The sequence below is a fragment of the Calonectris borealis genome, chromosome 1, assembly GCF_964195595.1.
Source record: "Calonectris borealis chromosome 1, bCalBor7.hap1.2, whole genome shotgun sequence".
Classification (NCBI taxonomy): domain Eukaryota; kingdom Metazoa; phylum Chordata; class Aves; order Procellariiformes; family Procellariidae; genus Calonectris; species Calonectris borealis.
The window spans coordinates 216284098-216300498 of record NC_134312.1 but is presented as its reverse complement, the minus strand read 5'-3'; the positions used below and the strand labels follow the sequence as shown (position 1 = coordinate 216300498).

General features: G+C 42.3%; 1 protein-coding gene across 6 annotated transcripts in view; it reads right to left on the bottom strand.

Annotated features, from left to right (window-relative positions):
• The window catches only part of NARS2 (asparaginyl-tRNA synthetase 2, mitochondrial), a 54189-nt gene that overhangs the window by 35110 nt on the left and 2678 nt on the right, over positions 1-16401 (bottom strand). For 4 of the 6 annotated variants that reach the window (XM_075140264.1, XM_075140271.1, XM_075140266.1 and 1 more), the window contains exons 2-6: positions 15176-15285; positions 14178-14298; positions 13342-13482; positions 9692-9772; positions 738-838 (exon numbers count right to left, since the gene is read on the bottom strand). In XM_075140264.1, coding sequence (XP_074996365.1) covers positions 738-838; positions 9692-9772; positions 13342-13482; positions 14178-14298; positions 15176-15285 — 554 coding nt within the window. Of the gene's footprint in view, positions 1-737; positions 839-2578; positions 2732-9691; positions 9773-13341; positions 13483-14177; positions 14299-15175; positions 15286-16401 lie in introns of those variants that run through there. The other 2 variants (XM_075140270.1, XM_075140268.1) reach the window with 2 other exon arrangements.

Genomic DNA, 16401 nt, shown 5'->3' with positions numbered 1-16401 from the left:
ATTGTGCTGATTTGACTCCATCTGTTTAATGCATTAATTTAATTAATTTATTGGGAAAAGTCAGTGTAGATGAGAACCAAACCCCCTAATCAAAGGGAACTGTCTCTCTGACAGACTGATACTTTCACCCCTAACAATCTCAGTGAAATATTAACATTAAAAGCTTAAGGATAATTTTTTTTTAATCCAAATTAGTATTAACTATTTGACTGTGAACACTTTAGCGGCTAGAATGAACAAAGCATCAAGTGTGAAAGCCATGAAACTGGAGAAATGAGAATTGTCAGAAGGAATAAACACAACAGGAAGACTGAAGGAGACAGAAAAAGGAAGCTTGGGAAAAAAGGAGAAAAAAGGAAAGGAATGTGATAGCTAAAATGAAAAAGATTTTCTTGCTGAGACATGGCAGCTGTGAACAACAACGAAAAGACCCTTAAGGTACCATAATTATTAGCAACAATCCTACAGTCATTCCCATAAAGATTACATCTCCATCCAATATTCCCAATCCATGGCAAGCAGAAAGAGACTCCTAGTATTTAAAACTAGTTCATGAACTAGAATTAAAAAGCAGTCTAATTTTCCCCCGCCTAGGCTGGCCTCTCACACCACCATCCAGCCACTGCTGCTCAATTTGTTTCTGGCACACATGTGGCAGATACCTAGTGGATACCAATGGGGCAAAATTACCAACTAAGATCCCACAGATCAAGCCAAAAACTTCTCATTTTGCTCACCCTGCCATCACTTCCAAATGGAGCTGGCCAGAAACTGTCAGGAAGGCCGGCACATTGAAGAAATGGGTCTTTTCCGCAGATTTCCTTGCCTCACCTGACGTCTGTAAGTCAAAAAAAAGAGCAAGAAGTCAGACTATTGGTGTTTGAATAAAAAGCACAGCTCCTGGCTTATTTTCTTTCCCTTGTTTCTCTTAAGAAATTCCATGAGATTCAACCCAAAGACTGCTGCGAGAGAATCCAACAGTGTGGTAAGTCGTCATACAACGCTCCCCATCTTTGCTCGGACTGCTAACAGGCTCTAAAACCTATTCAAGCAAAACACATTAGAAAAAACCCCACAAGACAAAGCATTCTTGGGGGGTTCTCTTTCTAGGGGTCCGATACAAACAATATGTCTGTGTAGTGAAAAGCCATACTTTAAGTGGGGAACACCACAGCCACTTTCAGTGACTTATGAAGATACGGGCTGTAGGTATCGCAACTACTTGCAGAACAAGTTTGTGAACTGGGACAGATACCTCCAGTGTCACCAGCAAAGCTTGGACATGTCAGTACAGAGGAAGGATATGCAGTTCTTTCAGACATTTCTCAAACTAACAGGGATTATAAATTGAATCCCCAGCAATTAGTTATATCAGTTCAGTGAGTGGGAAGTAACTTGTTAAGATGACACAGCTCCATGGAGTTTGACTGTTTGCCCAAAACTTTGCGGGCAGCGCAGAGTTCGTACAAAGCTAAAAGAATATGTGGCTCTTCACTTCTCCCCTCTTGCCTTTGTATGAGGTATGTCAGGAGCAATAAACATATTCACCATTGTACAAGCAAGTCTGAGAACAAGAGTGGTAGAAATGCAGATTTCCTAGAGTAGCCTCTGATTTTTGGCTCCCCGGTAAAGTAACACTTATATAGCTAAGGGCTCATCTGCCTGAAGTTTGGGAGCAGGTGGAGAAACCACATCCGATGTTTCTGGGAAATACAGACATACAAAATGAAAATCCCTCTGGAACATCTGTTGAGGAACATTTTGCCCAGCAACATACAAAAGAAAGATGCCAGACTATCGACCCAGTCTCTAAATATAAGTATTGATTTTTCACTCTTTCCTACCAAGATGATCAGTGAGGGGTGGAGGGAAAGAATCTCCATCATTTGAAAGTTTGAAGCTTCATGCAGCATTGCCTTCAAAATTCAATTTCAAGTTCAATGAAAAAATGGAGAAGTATTTTCTGTGTCAGGTGCACTAACTTTTAACAGACTTAAAACCAGCGCAATTTCCTTTTCATGCGCAAATGAATTCGTTTCCATTGCAAAAAGACCAACAGTAATCTGAAAAAAAAAAAAGGAATGCAATATCCTCTTAAGACTTGTTATTCAAAAAAAGCAGAACTGAAACAACATGGAGTTGGAAACATCACAGCTTACACATTATATAGGCACTGAAAAACAAACTACGTTTCATTTCAGCTTTTGCATATTTTTTTCAGGTCACCAGATATTTTAAGCATAAAAAATGACAAGTAATGGAAAATTTAGCAAGTTCAGTGTTTCATTATGAAAAATGGTCTAAAAAAAAAGTCCCATTAAAGTGATGGTATATTTTTGCTTTTTAATTTACAGGCACAAAAGAAACCTTAGAAGACGTCTGTGTCGAGCACTTTAGAAGTCATTTATGCATAAGGACTGTGCTTCACCATCTCCCAGGCAGACGCCAAGCTGACCATAAGACAGCAAGGAGCCCTCACGGCACCGAAAGCCACCAGCCTCCTGGGCTGCGTTAGGCAGAGCACTGCCAGCAGGTCAAGGGAGGGGATCCCTCCCCTCTGCACTCACTGGTGACTCACCGAGATCGTTGGGTGAAGCGCTCTCCTCCCCAGTGCAGGAGAGACATGGACATGCTGGAGAGAGTCCAGCAAAGGGCCACAAAGATGATTAATGGACTGGAGCATCTTTCATATGAAGAGAGGCTGAGAACGCTGGGACTGTTCAGCGTGGAAGGGAATGAAGAAGGAATCAGACTCATCTCAGCTGTGCTCACTGAGAGGACAAGAGGCAATGGGCACAGATTTTAAAAAAGACACATGAAATTTCATCTGAAAACAAGAATAAGCTTTTTATTTACCGTGAGGGTGGTCAAACACTAGAACAGGTTGCCCAGAAAGGCTGTGAAGTCTCCATCTGGGGAGATATTAAAAACTCAGCAGGACAGAGTCCTGGGCAACTTGCTCTAGCTGACCCTGTTTGAGAGCAGTGAGATGGATTAGACGATCTCTAGAGGTCACAGTTCTGTGACTTTTAAAAAAACCATGAAGATAAATGAGATTTTTGTTTCAGCATTTTCTATATTTCAATGTCATCCCTAAGCTTTGGAGGAGTCAAAGGTTCAGGAGAAAGACAAAAGAAACTTCGAAGCTAATCTGAGGTTTGGCTGATCTACATTCACTTGCAAACGAATGCTTTCTTCTGAGATAAGTCTGAAATATCCACTTTTCAAAGTGTAGTTCCTAGGAGTTATGCTAAGCGTTGCCAGCTCAGCTAAGTATGCCACTGCCTCCAGCCACCCTACTCCCCAACTTGCTTTGTCACAGGGAGGCTGCTAGGCTCAGGCTTGTTCGCCAGCCTTTGATATTCTACAACCTGCCATTTTTCTCAATGAGTCGGAAGGTGTTGCTTTTGTTCTCAGAAAGCTCTGCTGCTCATCGCAAAGATAAAACAGAGACTGCCAAAGACCTCAGATCACAAGGCAGTTTTATCTCTTCACAGCATCACACTAAAGAAAAGAGCAAGCCTGCCTTGCTCCACAGAGATCAATGGAAATATGACAATTTGTGGCTGTAACCCCAGGACTGCTTCCTTTGTTTCATAGGTTTTGCAGTTCTAAAAAAAACAAACAACAAAACTCAAGGATGCAGAAGCAGGCCCCTATTGTTTTCTTCAAATAAATCCAGAGTATTTGCTCAAAAACAATAAGGATATTAATAAACATACAAACATCCATGTACCACAGCCCCAGAGCCAATGGCCAGGACACTAAAGAGAAGAGCCACGTACCACTCCAGTTTCTCCTACTGCAAGCTTAGTTCAGCTACATTCCTTGTTCCACCAGTGAAAAATCCCACCTAATCCTGTAGGATGCAACTTCTAAACAACAAGAAGGAGACAGACTGGAAGCAGGAAAAGAACAGGAGAAATCAGCCATGAAATCTCAACACTTCCCCCCCAAATCCACAAACAGGATACAGCTGTCTCCAGGAGCTGGGGCTTGGTTTATTTATAATGACTTCATGTCATTTTTCATTCTCCAAATCAGATGTAATCTCAAGGAGGCAAAGAGAAAATAGACACAACAGTAAGTGACTGGAGGAAGAGTGTGAGAAAGTCTACAGCTCAACTGGACTTATAAAAACCCGCAGCCAGTTTGAGAGATCCTGAGATGCGGGTCTGCATTGCGAGCAACTCCTGGATGGCTTCCAACAGAAGGTGAAGAGTGAACATAGCAATATTTGGATAAAATTTTACTCCCCCATCACCATCTGATTGCCTCGCCTCACCATAGCTGCCCACTTCCTCTCCCTCATTTTGAGACACAAAGCTTAATGAACGGGTGTTGTGAGCTGCAAAATCAATCCACCTGCTACACAGAGAAAATGAAATGTCTCCCTTTTCCCTGCTGAAGGGACCCCTTCAAAGTAAAGTAAAGTAAAGAAGGTTCCTCCACTTCACACATTCAAGCACAGGATCAGGCCAATGTTTTCAAGTGCCTGTGCCCCAGATTTGTGCTCAGCCTTTTAGATCAAGCTTGCTTCTTTATTATAAACAACCACAGTCACTGGTAGAAGACAAATAATAAATAGTAGGTGATGCTATCCCTTCACTGCTGACACTGAGCGAGATTGTTTTTCATGTTCATGACTAGCAAAATGAAGTGACAACATTGTAGTAGTGCTTTTATTTCAATTAGATGGACTCTTCTCCCACTTCCCAACCCCAAAATACCCACTTGATAAAAGATTAGGGGAGAATAATGTGTTTGCTTTCAAGTTCTCTCCACTCCCTAGTTGAAAACTACCCAAATTACAATGGGGAAAGAAGGACGGGGAATCTGTATGAAACATCTTGGTGTCTCCAAGTAAACATGCTGTAAACATACTAGGATTCGACGTCAACATCAAAGGCTTTTTATTCTCATTCTAAATACAGAACAACTGGATTTAGTACCTGTTTTGTCCTCCATCTCCTCAAATGTCTCATGATTTAATTTAAAATTATTCCCTTTGATGTCAGTCTTATATTAACTTCTACTTGAGGCAATTAGCTTCAGGAGAGTATAAACCGTTTGATTCCATCTTTCACTCTATGCAAGCCAAATGCATGAAGGGATCAGAGAAGACTTGAAAAGCTCATAGAAATCACTGCTGTAGCTGTAGCCCAGACCCACAACACGATGCTGCTGAAGATTCACAGCATCACATCTTTAATCCGCACTTGCCTTCTGTGATGTCCCATTATAAACATGATTGCATTTTCCTTTTTAGACAACCACTGCAAAATTCATAACTTCTTAGAAGTCCACCTTGCAATTCCAGTCCTCATTCTGATCAGCTGGACTTGCATTGGACAATAGCAGCTGGTTCTGCTGAGACAAACATCTCATAAATATGGACTGGAATTACAGGCAGAGATGAACCAGGTAGAAACGTGCAGAAACTGGGAGAGCTAGAAAAGGCAAGAGCAAGCCCTCCCTCAGCTCAGTTCCAGCTTACCCTGATCCCTGCTGAGCACCTCTCTGAAGTCCCAGGCTCCCACGGACTGGCTGCCTCCCAGCCAGTGACGCATCTCTAAGGAGAAAACACCTGACAGACACTAATACTGTTGCAGTTAACTCTGATTCCCCCCAGCAGATTCCAGCCTTCCTTAGTGCTGACAAGGCTCTTTTTCAGCAGTACCAAAGGAACAGTAGGAGTAAGTTTCTGCATCTTGAGCAGCAGGCACGGATTTCTGGCACCACAGTAGGCACAGCCATGCACTTGCACCATCCCCAGGAAGGAATAAGGCCGCAGGCAATACAAAACACATGTGAGATCTACTTTAAAGAGCTGTGAATGCCAATACAGTTGTTGTGCCTTCTAATTCACTGCATGCTGAGTTCTTTTAAAAGGCTGCGGCTGGGCAGCAGGGAAAGTGGTTGTCCAGGGCCAGAAAGACTCTTCCAGAGCACAGAGGAGCCTGCACCTTCCCCGCAGCAGCTGAGGACAGTCAAACAAGGAAAATTTCCAGGGAGCAAAGTGAAAAAGACAGAGCAAGAGACCCAGAACGCAGGGAGCCTTCAAGACTGCAGACAGAGTGGGAGGATACTGAAAATAGCAGGGAACAGACATGCAGCTGGGTCACGAAGACAAAAGAAAGGCAGATTTCCTAGGAAGCAGCCCCAGAAGGGGACTAGGTAAAGTTTCTTGCAACATACAAAGCTGCTAAGAATTTTAGACTCCAGAAGAAAAAAAGAAAAAAGCAAGGAAAGGATCTGCCCTGATGAGCCAAGACTGCTGGTACAGAGGAATTATTCTCAGATTAAATTAAAATAAAATGGGCCATCTCACCCATAGGGGGATCTGCGTTCCCCCTATTTCAAGAATTACCTTGTCCTACTTTGCATTCTACTAAAACCCAGCTTTCAATATTCAAAGCTCTTTTGGCGTTTTCAGTAAGTTTACTTTAAAGAAGGCAGCACAAGCAAGAGGCTTCCCCCCTCCAGGGTTCCACCAAAGGCAGACACCATCAAAGGTGCAGAAATCCACAAGCTGGTGTTGCTGATGTTCTCCATGTGGGTTAGGGTCTGCCTGGCTGTTCTCACACTTCTGGCAGTTTCTCCTCAAACCTACATTTTTCAGGTGTAGGAAGTCTCAAGTGCAAAAGGTTTCTCTGGAGTTCTTATCATCTGGTGATTTATTTTTTAAGATCTCCTCTGCTTACCACCCTCTTTTCATTGTTACAGTACTTAATTTAAAAAATATTTATCTGAATTGATTTGCCCAGCAGAGAAGAAAGGGATTCCTCCCCATCCCAAGTCCTAGTATGACAACATCCCAACCAAAGCTATGCACAGACTAATCAGTACACCCTAAACCAAACAAAGATAATAAGGAAGCTGAACGTATAAACAAACACAAATCCTACTGGATTAAGAGGTCGAGGAATCAAAGATCATATGCCTTCAAAAGCATTTCCTTCTAACTCAAGATACTTTCTTCCCCGTCTCTTCAAGTCTCATCTAAAACCAGATTCCTACTCTCTTCACTTTCCACCATTTCCAAAGAATGCACGGGCCTGAGCAGCCACCAGACATTAGTCAGAGGATTAAAATTGTGCCAGTCATGACAAGACAGCTATTAAAAGGTGATGGTTCACAGTGGGTGCAAAAGCAGCCTCTACTTGGGTCCTAAAGGCTACTCAACCAAAGTTTTCAGCTTATTTCACCCACAGCAGGACAACTAAACTGGCGAGATTATCAGTTTTATACACCACCCAAGGGAGCTAAAAAAAAAAAACACAAAACAAACAAAGTCAGAAAAAACAACCTGTAAGCAGCAGGGGTATGGTAACCACTACAAATTCAGGAGCAATAGGACACCAATTTATGTCCTGGTCACAACTAGAGGATAGGTCTTAAAGTTTTAAGTACAGGATTTAAATATTTTTTAAATTAATAATGTTTTTTTAATAATGGTTCAAAGTTGCGCCAGGGGAGGTTTAGACGGGACATTAGGAAGCATTTCTTTACCGAGAGGGTGGTCAAGCACTGAACCAGGCTTCCTAGAGAGGTGGTTGATGCCCCAAGCCTGTCAGTGTTTAGGAGGCATTTGGACAATGCCCTTAATAACATGCTTTAACTTTTGGTCAGCCCTGAAGCGGTCAGGCAGTTGGACTAGATGATCGTTGTAGGTCCCTTCCAACTGAAATAGTCTATTCTATTCTAAATTGAAGAATCTAATTTGCAGGTTGCTTTCACTGATTCCCATCTCCATCATTCTTAGCTACTGCTCAAATATAAGAGAAACAGGAATTTATTTTCTCCCTTGGCCTGTGCAAGCAGTGAATTAAGGGATAGTTTAAAAGTGACTGAATACAGCAGATGGGGAACGTGTTGATGGTTGGTTTGATTAAAAGCATATAGAGATTCTGGGCTTTGCTGCAAATACCACACCCGCATTTTTATGTCTAACACCCTTGTGTCACCCTTATTTTTATGTCTGACAGCCTCAAATGCATGGCCCAAGGAAGACAATCTCCCCCAGATTTCCACTGTCAAGAAACAGTGTCACTGCACCAGTGAAGCGGTCACAGCAGGATAGCAAGTGGTCTTGGATCTCTGCTAGCCAAGACCAATTCTGCACAGAGCTTTGCAGAATCAAAACCAAGTCCTAAATTAGGCCAGAGGATGAAGGAAATCAGGGAGAACTTCCCACTTCCCAGCAGCAAGTGGGTTTCTGAAGCCCTTTCTTTGTGGTGCAGGTCATTTAATGGGATCTGACTCGGCATTTACTCCACACCTTTCAAGCACAGCTGGCACTACATTTCTCCAAGACAGGAGAAATTATTACTGTATTACTTACACCTAAGGAATCACACTGGAGAGAAAGCAAGAGATTTGCCTTGAACTATGCATTTAGTTAAGATCCAGTTTATACAAGTTTCAGACTCACAATTTAGCACCTCAATCAACATTTGCATCAGTGCTTCTGTTACTACCAGCCACCTACGCTGTAGTCCTCCATCCTTTACAGCTTTCAAGTGGATACAATTTGTACCAAAGACGTAATACACTGTACAGCTGCAAACTGTATAATGTTCTCATCATTAAGTGTCACTTGTTTTCACATCTTAATTTGCATGCAACAGCCTGGAACGAACCTTTGGTAGCATTAAGGGATCTCAATTGAACAGGAACAATTTAGTTTAGCTAATCAACTCTATTGTCCCAGCAAGCAAAAAGCTGTGCCACATGTACTGGTCTGGAAGGGAATCACTAGTAGCACAGGTTAGACCTCGAGATCCTGAAGAACCAGTACACGGAGGCTTTTTGTCATGAGGCTGCGCAGAGAGTGGAAGACGCGATCCCGCAGCCAGCAACTGCTACCTCAACAAATTTTCTTTTGCTTACGGATGATTCACCAGCAAGGCTGGAGTCAATAAGCATAAGTGGCAATGGATGTAATTGTTTGAGACAGAAGAGTGAATTTCAAATATAGAAGTATAAAAGGCAGATGGAATTTCTTATGATTCATGGATGTAGGGGTTAGGAATCATGAGAAATGTGTGGGGAAGGTCTTAGCGGTTATAGCTGTATTTGAGTTTCATACGAGGTTTTGACCCAAGACATGAAGTACTTTATATAATGATAGATTGTGGCAGTAATTTGGTGGATGGATGGGGAGACTTGGCAATAATGGGGGAGAATTCTGACATACAACAGGAGTAGCTTGTAGGGAGGAACATATACACGGGTGAAAAGGAGTTTTAGGTATTGCTGACTTTCTTTTAAGGCGTTATCTCGTGGTGAATTATATTCTTCACTTCAAAGCTGAGAAATATTTGCGTGTAGTAGGCTGTCCTGAATGTCCCATCCCACCTCTTGGGCTCTTATGATCACATCTTTCTATTTACTAAGATGTTCCACCTCCCTCTGTTGCTCTTTCTCAACTTTTCCACAGCACCAGGGATAGAAACCTCATCACTACAGAAGGTGCTGATTAATGCACAAAACAGCAATAAAGAAAAAGTAATGCATCTGTTTAACTCTAAATTATTAGCTGAAGCAAATGACTGCTATATTAAAAAAATAATCACAGAAGTACATAAAGGAAAGGTTTTGTAAATACAAACATTTCCTCTAACCTTCAATGACTCCAGAACTGCTCTGCAAGCAAAAATCAAAACAAACTTTACGCAACCCAACTTACCTCAATTTGAAAGAGTTCCCCAGCACCTTCACAGTCATTTGATGTAATTATAGGGGTATGAATATGCAGGTAGCCATTATCCTGGAACAGACAGAACACTAAAGTTAACTAGCTAAAGATATCAAATGACAACTTCAAGGATGTCATCAATCAGCACACATCGTAACTCAGCTATTAGTCCCTAACCAGGAGAGCATATGTACTCTTTTAGGCAACTTCTGCCTTACATGGACAAAGACAGAGGACTAACTAAATGCTAGCATGATTTACAAATCAATGTTTACTACTTGTGCTTTCTCCTTCATGTTTCATAAAGAAATTAGATTTATACCATTACTATGGGTTTTTGCAACTGCCCATCTCCACACCATTCCCTTTTCTTTTCACTTCCTCCATTATTTTCATATTTTTAGGCAGTTTCAATCAAATTCAGCCCTATGGCCTCAATACTTCGGTTTCTTCCAGCTTTTTGGAAGCTGGTGGTTGGGCAGAGGATGCTCTCTTAGTGTTCTCCACTAAGGTAAATGATCAAGTGTGTTAGATGACAGAAATCACACACTGCATGGGAGAGAGGCCTTAAAAACACCCAACCACTATGAAAATGTCAGTCCCACCTCACATCTTCCGAGATATCGAAGTCAAACTGATTTTTTAAGAGACAAGGTATACCCTGGCTTGGTCATGTTCTAGGTACCTGGAGAATTACCCATTCATGTAATAGTTCATAGATCCAGCAGAGGCCTCCGAAACCAGGAAGGCTCTATGAAGAAAGAGCCCCCATTCTCTGGGTTTCTCTGCAGAAACCAGCTGCAACCCAATTTTCAGTGGATGGGTACATCAAGCAGACCTCAGACAATCACATACAGCATGTTAGGGGCAAAACCAGGAACAGAACTCTACTAACCATCACCTTCCTCACTTAGTCTCACTACTGAGATCACTGGTGGAGCACAGAGAACACACCTACGCATGTCAAGGCAAACAAGAACCTGGAACTAGCTGATTTCAGCTGTGAACACAGGATTTGTTTCCTCTTGCATCACTGTAATGTCTAGTGCAAAGGGAACCCCTTTAAAATCAGGGTGTGCCAGCATTACCATGATACAGGCAATGATGTAGCATAACCCATTGTCTATTTACACAAATCACTAATTAAAAAAAAAAGATAAAAAAGCAAATGTTTCTAAAAGCTTAATTTCACAGCTTTTACCACAATAATACAAACTGACCATTCATGACAGGTCCCGGTCCTTATCACTAGCTAGTTAAAAGGCTAAGAAGGCAGGAGCAGTATTTACTGCCCATCCTGAGAATCAAACCAAAATTAATTTGGACCAAAGTGTTCGTACGGACATGCAATGCATTTTGTGGAAGTACCCTAACAGGACCCAGAGGGAGCAAAGTCCCTGCAGTCAGCTCTAGACTACCTCGGTTACAGGTGCAAAGACCATGGCTTGCCAAGTGCCCGGCGGGAGCTCCTCACCGAGATCCAGTTACTACACAGAAAGAAGTTTTGGAGCCAGGACTACTTGCTTTGCCCAGGGAGGGCAGCTTTAGCCTACCAATACAAAATGCAGGTCTCTGCCATAATCCCATGCATACTCCAGAGACCTGCTGGTCACGTGGCCTCCCAACCCTACATGAGATTTTGGAAAATTGCCTAAATTACAGCAACTGCTACCACTGTATGAGGAAAGAAGCACATTTCACACAGAAGATCCCTCACATGCTTTGGAAAGGAATGTGAACTGCACAGGTCTGAAAGATGAGAATCCCATAGAAACCTCTTGCATAGTTCCCCTTATTAAAGCTCCTAAAATACTTCAAGTCACATTAGTGGCTCTGACAAACCTGGAAGTTAGTTAATGTGCAAAGTGGAGGTTGACATTCACATTGTAACCATTTCACTGTGCCTAGGAACAACGTTCCTATCCCACATGGACCACAATACTCAGAAGATTTAAAGATAACATTTTAGCGTTCAACATCCAAACCAAAGGCATTTGGCATTAGCCATTCACTGCTGGAAATGAATAGGCTAAAAAAAAAAAAGTTTTTAAACTTACAGGGAGTCTAGATAATTTCGAGTGTGTATTGAAAAAACCCCACTTAGTTTCTTTCACCATTAAGCTCTTTACAGCTTTGGACAGTGAAAACACTGATTATACTTTCTAGTTATTGTATGTTCTGACATTGTCAAGTTGGAAATTGCAACATTCTTGGGATGATGTAGGTGGCAATTTAAAAAGATTGCTTTCCTTCCATCAGAAATGGAGCAAACCACAGACATTCCTGGTGCTAGGAGAGTTGTGACATAAGCATTCACAAATATCAAGTCTGGGACCAAATCTTCCTTATGCCTTCAAAAATAACTTTAGTGTAGCTGCTGCTGCTAAATTAACGATACTTTATATTTTTTAATACTGCTCAGCTCTTGAGCATTTTAAACATGAATGTATGTCAGAGTCTTAGCTGGAGTTAGTTTGGAGAAGCAAAGCCTTTGTCAGAATAAGATGCTTTTTGGTATCTCAGCTGGCTTCCTTGTGCGTCTCTGAAATCACAAACTTTGTAGGCAATGCCATCTAGTGGCTCGACACCAGCAAAGAGGGATTCCCAGCAGAGCTGGGTTGTCTTACGAGCTGGCAGAATGCTTTACCTGACACGGTATTTCTATTAGGCTCTTAAAGAAAAAAAAAATCTTCTAAATACCATGCAATTCCATACAGATAACTCCTAGAGCAAGCAAGCCTTCTTTGCCACTGCAAGCAACAAATACCAGCCTACCCGGGACCAGAAACTCAATCTCAACAATTCTGACCCGTTCTCTGGGCCATATGAATTACTACCCATTAATTTTGTAATCAGAATGCTCTGAATATGATTCTACTCAAACTAAAGCCAGTTTATCTAAACTAAAACATGTTTATTTCAATGAACAGCTTTCAAAGAAAGGGCTCGGGTGTGCTAGAGGACTTGCTACCTTTCTGTATCTACCCACACAAAGAATCGCATGGTCTCTATACGGTATCTGGATTCAGAGTTAATTCAGTGCCCCCGCTGCCAGCACAAAGCCTGTACCGTGCCCACAGCTTAAGTGACACAGTCGTAAAACACAAGTGCTCCCACCCATCAGTTTGAAATGCATTAAAACAGGAGCCTCCTAATCTCAGCTAACGGCATCCACACAGACTTGTAACGCAATAACAGAAAGATAGGAACTGAGAAAAGTAACATGAAGCTCCGAGTCAGTTTGTTGGTAGCCTTCCTGCATCACAGATTTTTCCGTGTAGGAGGAGGCTTCTGTCCAAGGACCGTAAGGTCACTGCTGAGGGTGGGTTAAACGACTCCATATTATGTTGTGTTCCACAGACCACACACACTTGCAGGCAATTATATTGCAACTTAGCGAAAGGGATAAAATAACTAACAGGAAATGGGTAGAAAGACGCTAACAAAAGCACAGATGTGCTAACCTGATCATAAACAACAATCTGGCCAAGGCCCCAGTCGGGCCCAGGCCTGGCAAGAAAACGGTGTGCAAAATCCATACCCTGCAGTCAACACATCACGCTCCCTCCCTGCTAAGAGATTCCTGAGAAGCCAAACTGAGGGAGCGTTTTACACACAAGGCTCGGTGCAGAAGGGACTACCTGGAAGAATGAGTGGATGGCTGCAGTGGCTTCACTGCGGATTCTCAAGAGGGAGCCGAGTGTGTTGTTTCTGCATCGCAGGTGAGGGAACTGTCGGACATACTCCAGCGGGTGCCTCTCCTTCATTTTCAAGGGGAACGACTAAAAACAACAAGGAAAGAAGAAAAAGAGGATGAGAACTTGGAGTCAATACAGTTTTATTGCTATCCATGCAATACTGTCGCTGCCTACTAAAACTCAATCATCATTACAGAGCAAAGAAGAACTAGATGCTTTTGCCTATCTTTCCGAGTTATTTTGTCGATTTTATAATGCTTACGGCAGAGCAAGAGCCATGAACACAAGAGAAGGTAGTAGCGCTCTGAAACGCTCCACCTTTTGGATGTTGAGCCCCCTTGAAAGCCAGCTGTTCATCTCACTGCTGCAACAGCGAGCTGGTTCCAAATGAGCCTGTGGCAGATACGGTTCTTCCACCTGCAGAGTCTGGAGTGTTTCGCCAGTCCCACTGCTTCTCCAATTCGTATCCCAGCCAGACTTGCCAGGTAAACCAGCTGGCACAGGTAACTGCTTCAGGGTGGGACAAATGCACACTTAGCTGCCAGCATGCGTGCCGGTTTCCACATAGAAACAGCTCTGCCCCTAAAGGGAGCTTTCATGGTGATCCCATATTTCTCCTTTGACATACCCTATAGACACCGCTGACAAATCAAAGCCTGCAGGAGCACTCAAACTTAAAAGAAAATACAGTTTGAAGCGTGCTTTGCTGGATACTCGGACCTTTTGAAATTAATTCCCAAAGTGGTCCTACCAGTTGGACTCCTGCTGCAGTAACATACCCAAGTATCACAAGGTCCCACCACACGGATGGTTTTGGCTTTCAGCTCCATGTTTTGCATCCTGTGAGGACTTTTGACCAGTTTTCCTTGCACTTCCACTGCGCTTCCAAAAGTCAGGTCTCTAAGAAACCAAGCAAAACCAACAGCTTACCTAGGCGCTGATACAAAGCCAACTACATTCAGAAGAGATTCCTGTTAATTTAGCTGGACCACTTGAGATCACAAGAGATACTGTAGGCATAGGGCTTTCCTGATGAAATGAAAAATTATTAAATGCATAGGTGAAAATGTGAATAGATTCACAAAGCTATAGAAGCATTTAGGATAAGGTAGGAGTGTTGGACAAGTGAGGGGAAAAGGCTTTTATTAGAAGGGGCTATTGGTGAGTACAAACCAGGCTTATAGGAAAAAAAATAATTAAAAAAATTAAAAAAAAAAAAATCAAGTTAGATGCAGAAGATTCCTGGATCATCCCAAAACCCCCAAACCTAGCCCAAAGAACAATTGAGAGTAACAAACAAAATGAAGCTGTAAAACAAGTGCATCATTTTATTACAACAGAACAGGCATGCCTATCTAGGGGGTATGCCTACCGAGCCAGCCCTCAAGTTTTTATAGGAAGAGCAACAGCACTCTCCAAAAACCTGGGGGACAGTTATCCCTGGCTACGCTGTGTGATTTCCAGGTAAGTCCAACAGTAGTCCAGAATGCCCACCCTGCTACAGCTATTAAGAAAATTAGGTCCAAATTAATCTCACAGGACAAGCAACTGAACCACAAGGCCTCAGCTAAGTGGAGACAGAGTGGTCGGACACTCTCCATCCTAAAAACACATCCAGAGACCCCGGACTGCAGTCCTGCCTTTCCTGTGGTCAGGTGCCAGCTGCTGGGAGGCTCCTCCAGCAGTCTGGTGAGTCACTGGCACAGGAAAGCCTGAGCAGCCCCCTCCAAGCACTGGTCAACACAGCTGTTTCTCCAGGTATCTCAAACTGACCAACCTATTTTCCAGGCTGGGATCAGCAACCACCTGGAGGTGTTCCAGAGAACTCCCATCGTTTATATGCAGGAATAAAACTTCCTTCTGGGATCGGACAGAGCGGACCCAGCCCTAGAGATAAAAGAAAAAGAAATTTGTGATTTCTTAGCATACGCTCTGTGTAGTCATGCTCTTCTTCCAGCTGAGCTGGACAGGCTAGTTCAGGCCTATTTCAAATCTTACTGAAATCAAAGGAAATATTTCTTTAGGGGCAACAAAAATAAAAAATAATTAAAAAAAACCCCCAAAAGTCAGTGTCAGTTTTTCTACTGACTTCAAAGCAAAGAGGTACAAATCCTTAGGCAGAGACATCAACTCTCCTCCAGAGTACAGCAGGGATAACTAAAATCTACCTGCATCTCTGGGGAGCTGAGAACACGGAAAGCGGCAAAGCGCTCTGAAGATGAAAAGCATTTTAGCAACATACATATTCTTTTTAGTGATGCCCCTTCAAAACACTTCTTACTGCAACAGAGGAGACTAGGAATGCACAGTTCTTTACGATAACACACTCAAGGCTGTTTTGATGATTTTAGTACCAATTTTTATTGCTGTATTAGCGATAGGAATGTTCCAACTGAAATTTGTTCATTAGTTGTTCACATGCCCTAAGCCATTGGACTGCTAAAACAATGATGCTGCAGCCAATAGATTTAGGTGAAAAATTACACGTTCATGCAAAACAAAAATCAAAATTAATGCCCTGACAATTCTGGATGCTTCTCTTTACCTCTCAAAATCAAAACTGCTACACTGTCCCCATGGGAAAAAAAAAATTAAGAAAAAAATCTAGAAGACTTCTTGTCCAGTTGATTAAAAGAATTAAAACAATAACACAGCCGTTCTTCGTAACAGGAAAACAGTAAAACTAACCATGTACATGTCAGGCTAGTGTCTTAATTTGAGTTTTTCAGTGGGAAATAACACTTCCCTTAAAAAGACATTAAAATTCAAAGTCAGTACCAAGGCACCAAGCAAAACTAATAGCATCCAAAATACAATTCCCTTACTTGCTCCCCAGCTCACAAGAGTTGAGACAAAGCTGCCCTTAAAAGCAGAACTACCTGCTGGGGAGCTTCCAGCTCATCTTATAATAATGCTATAGAGAACAACCAAAACCAGTGCTGATTAAACAACCAAACTGCCTCTTTTCCAATCAGTTTTGTCTTTTGCTTAACTGTAAGCGCC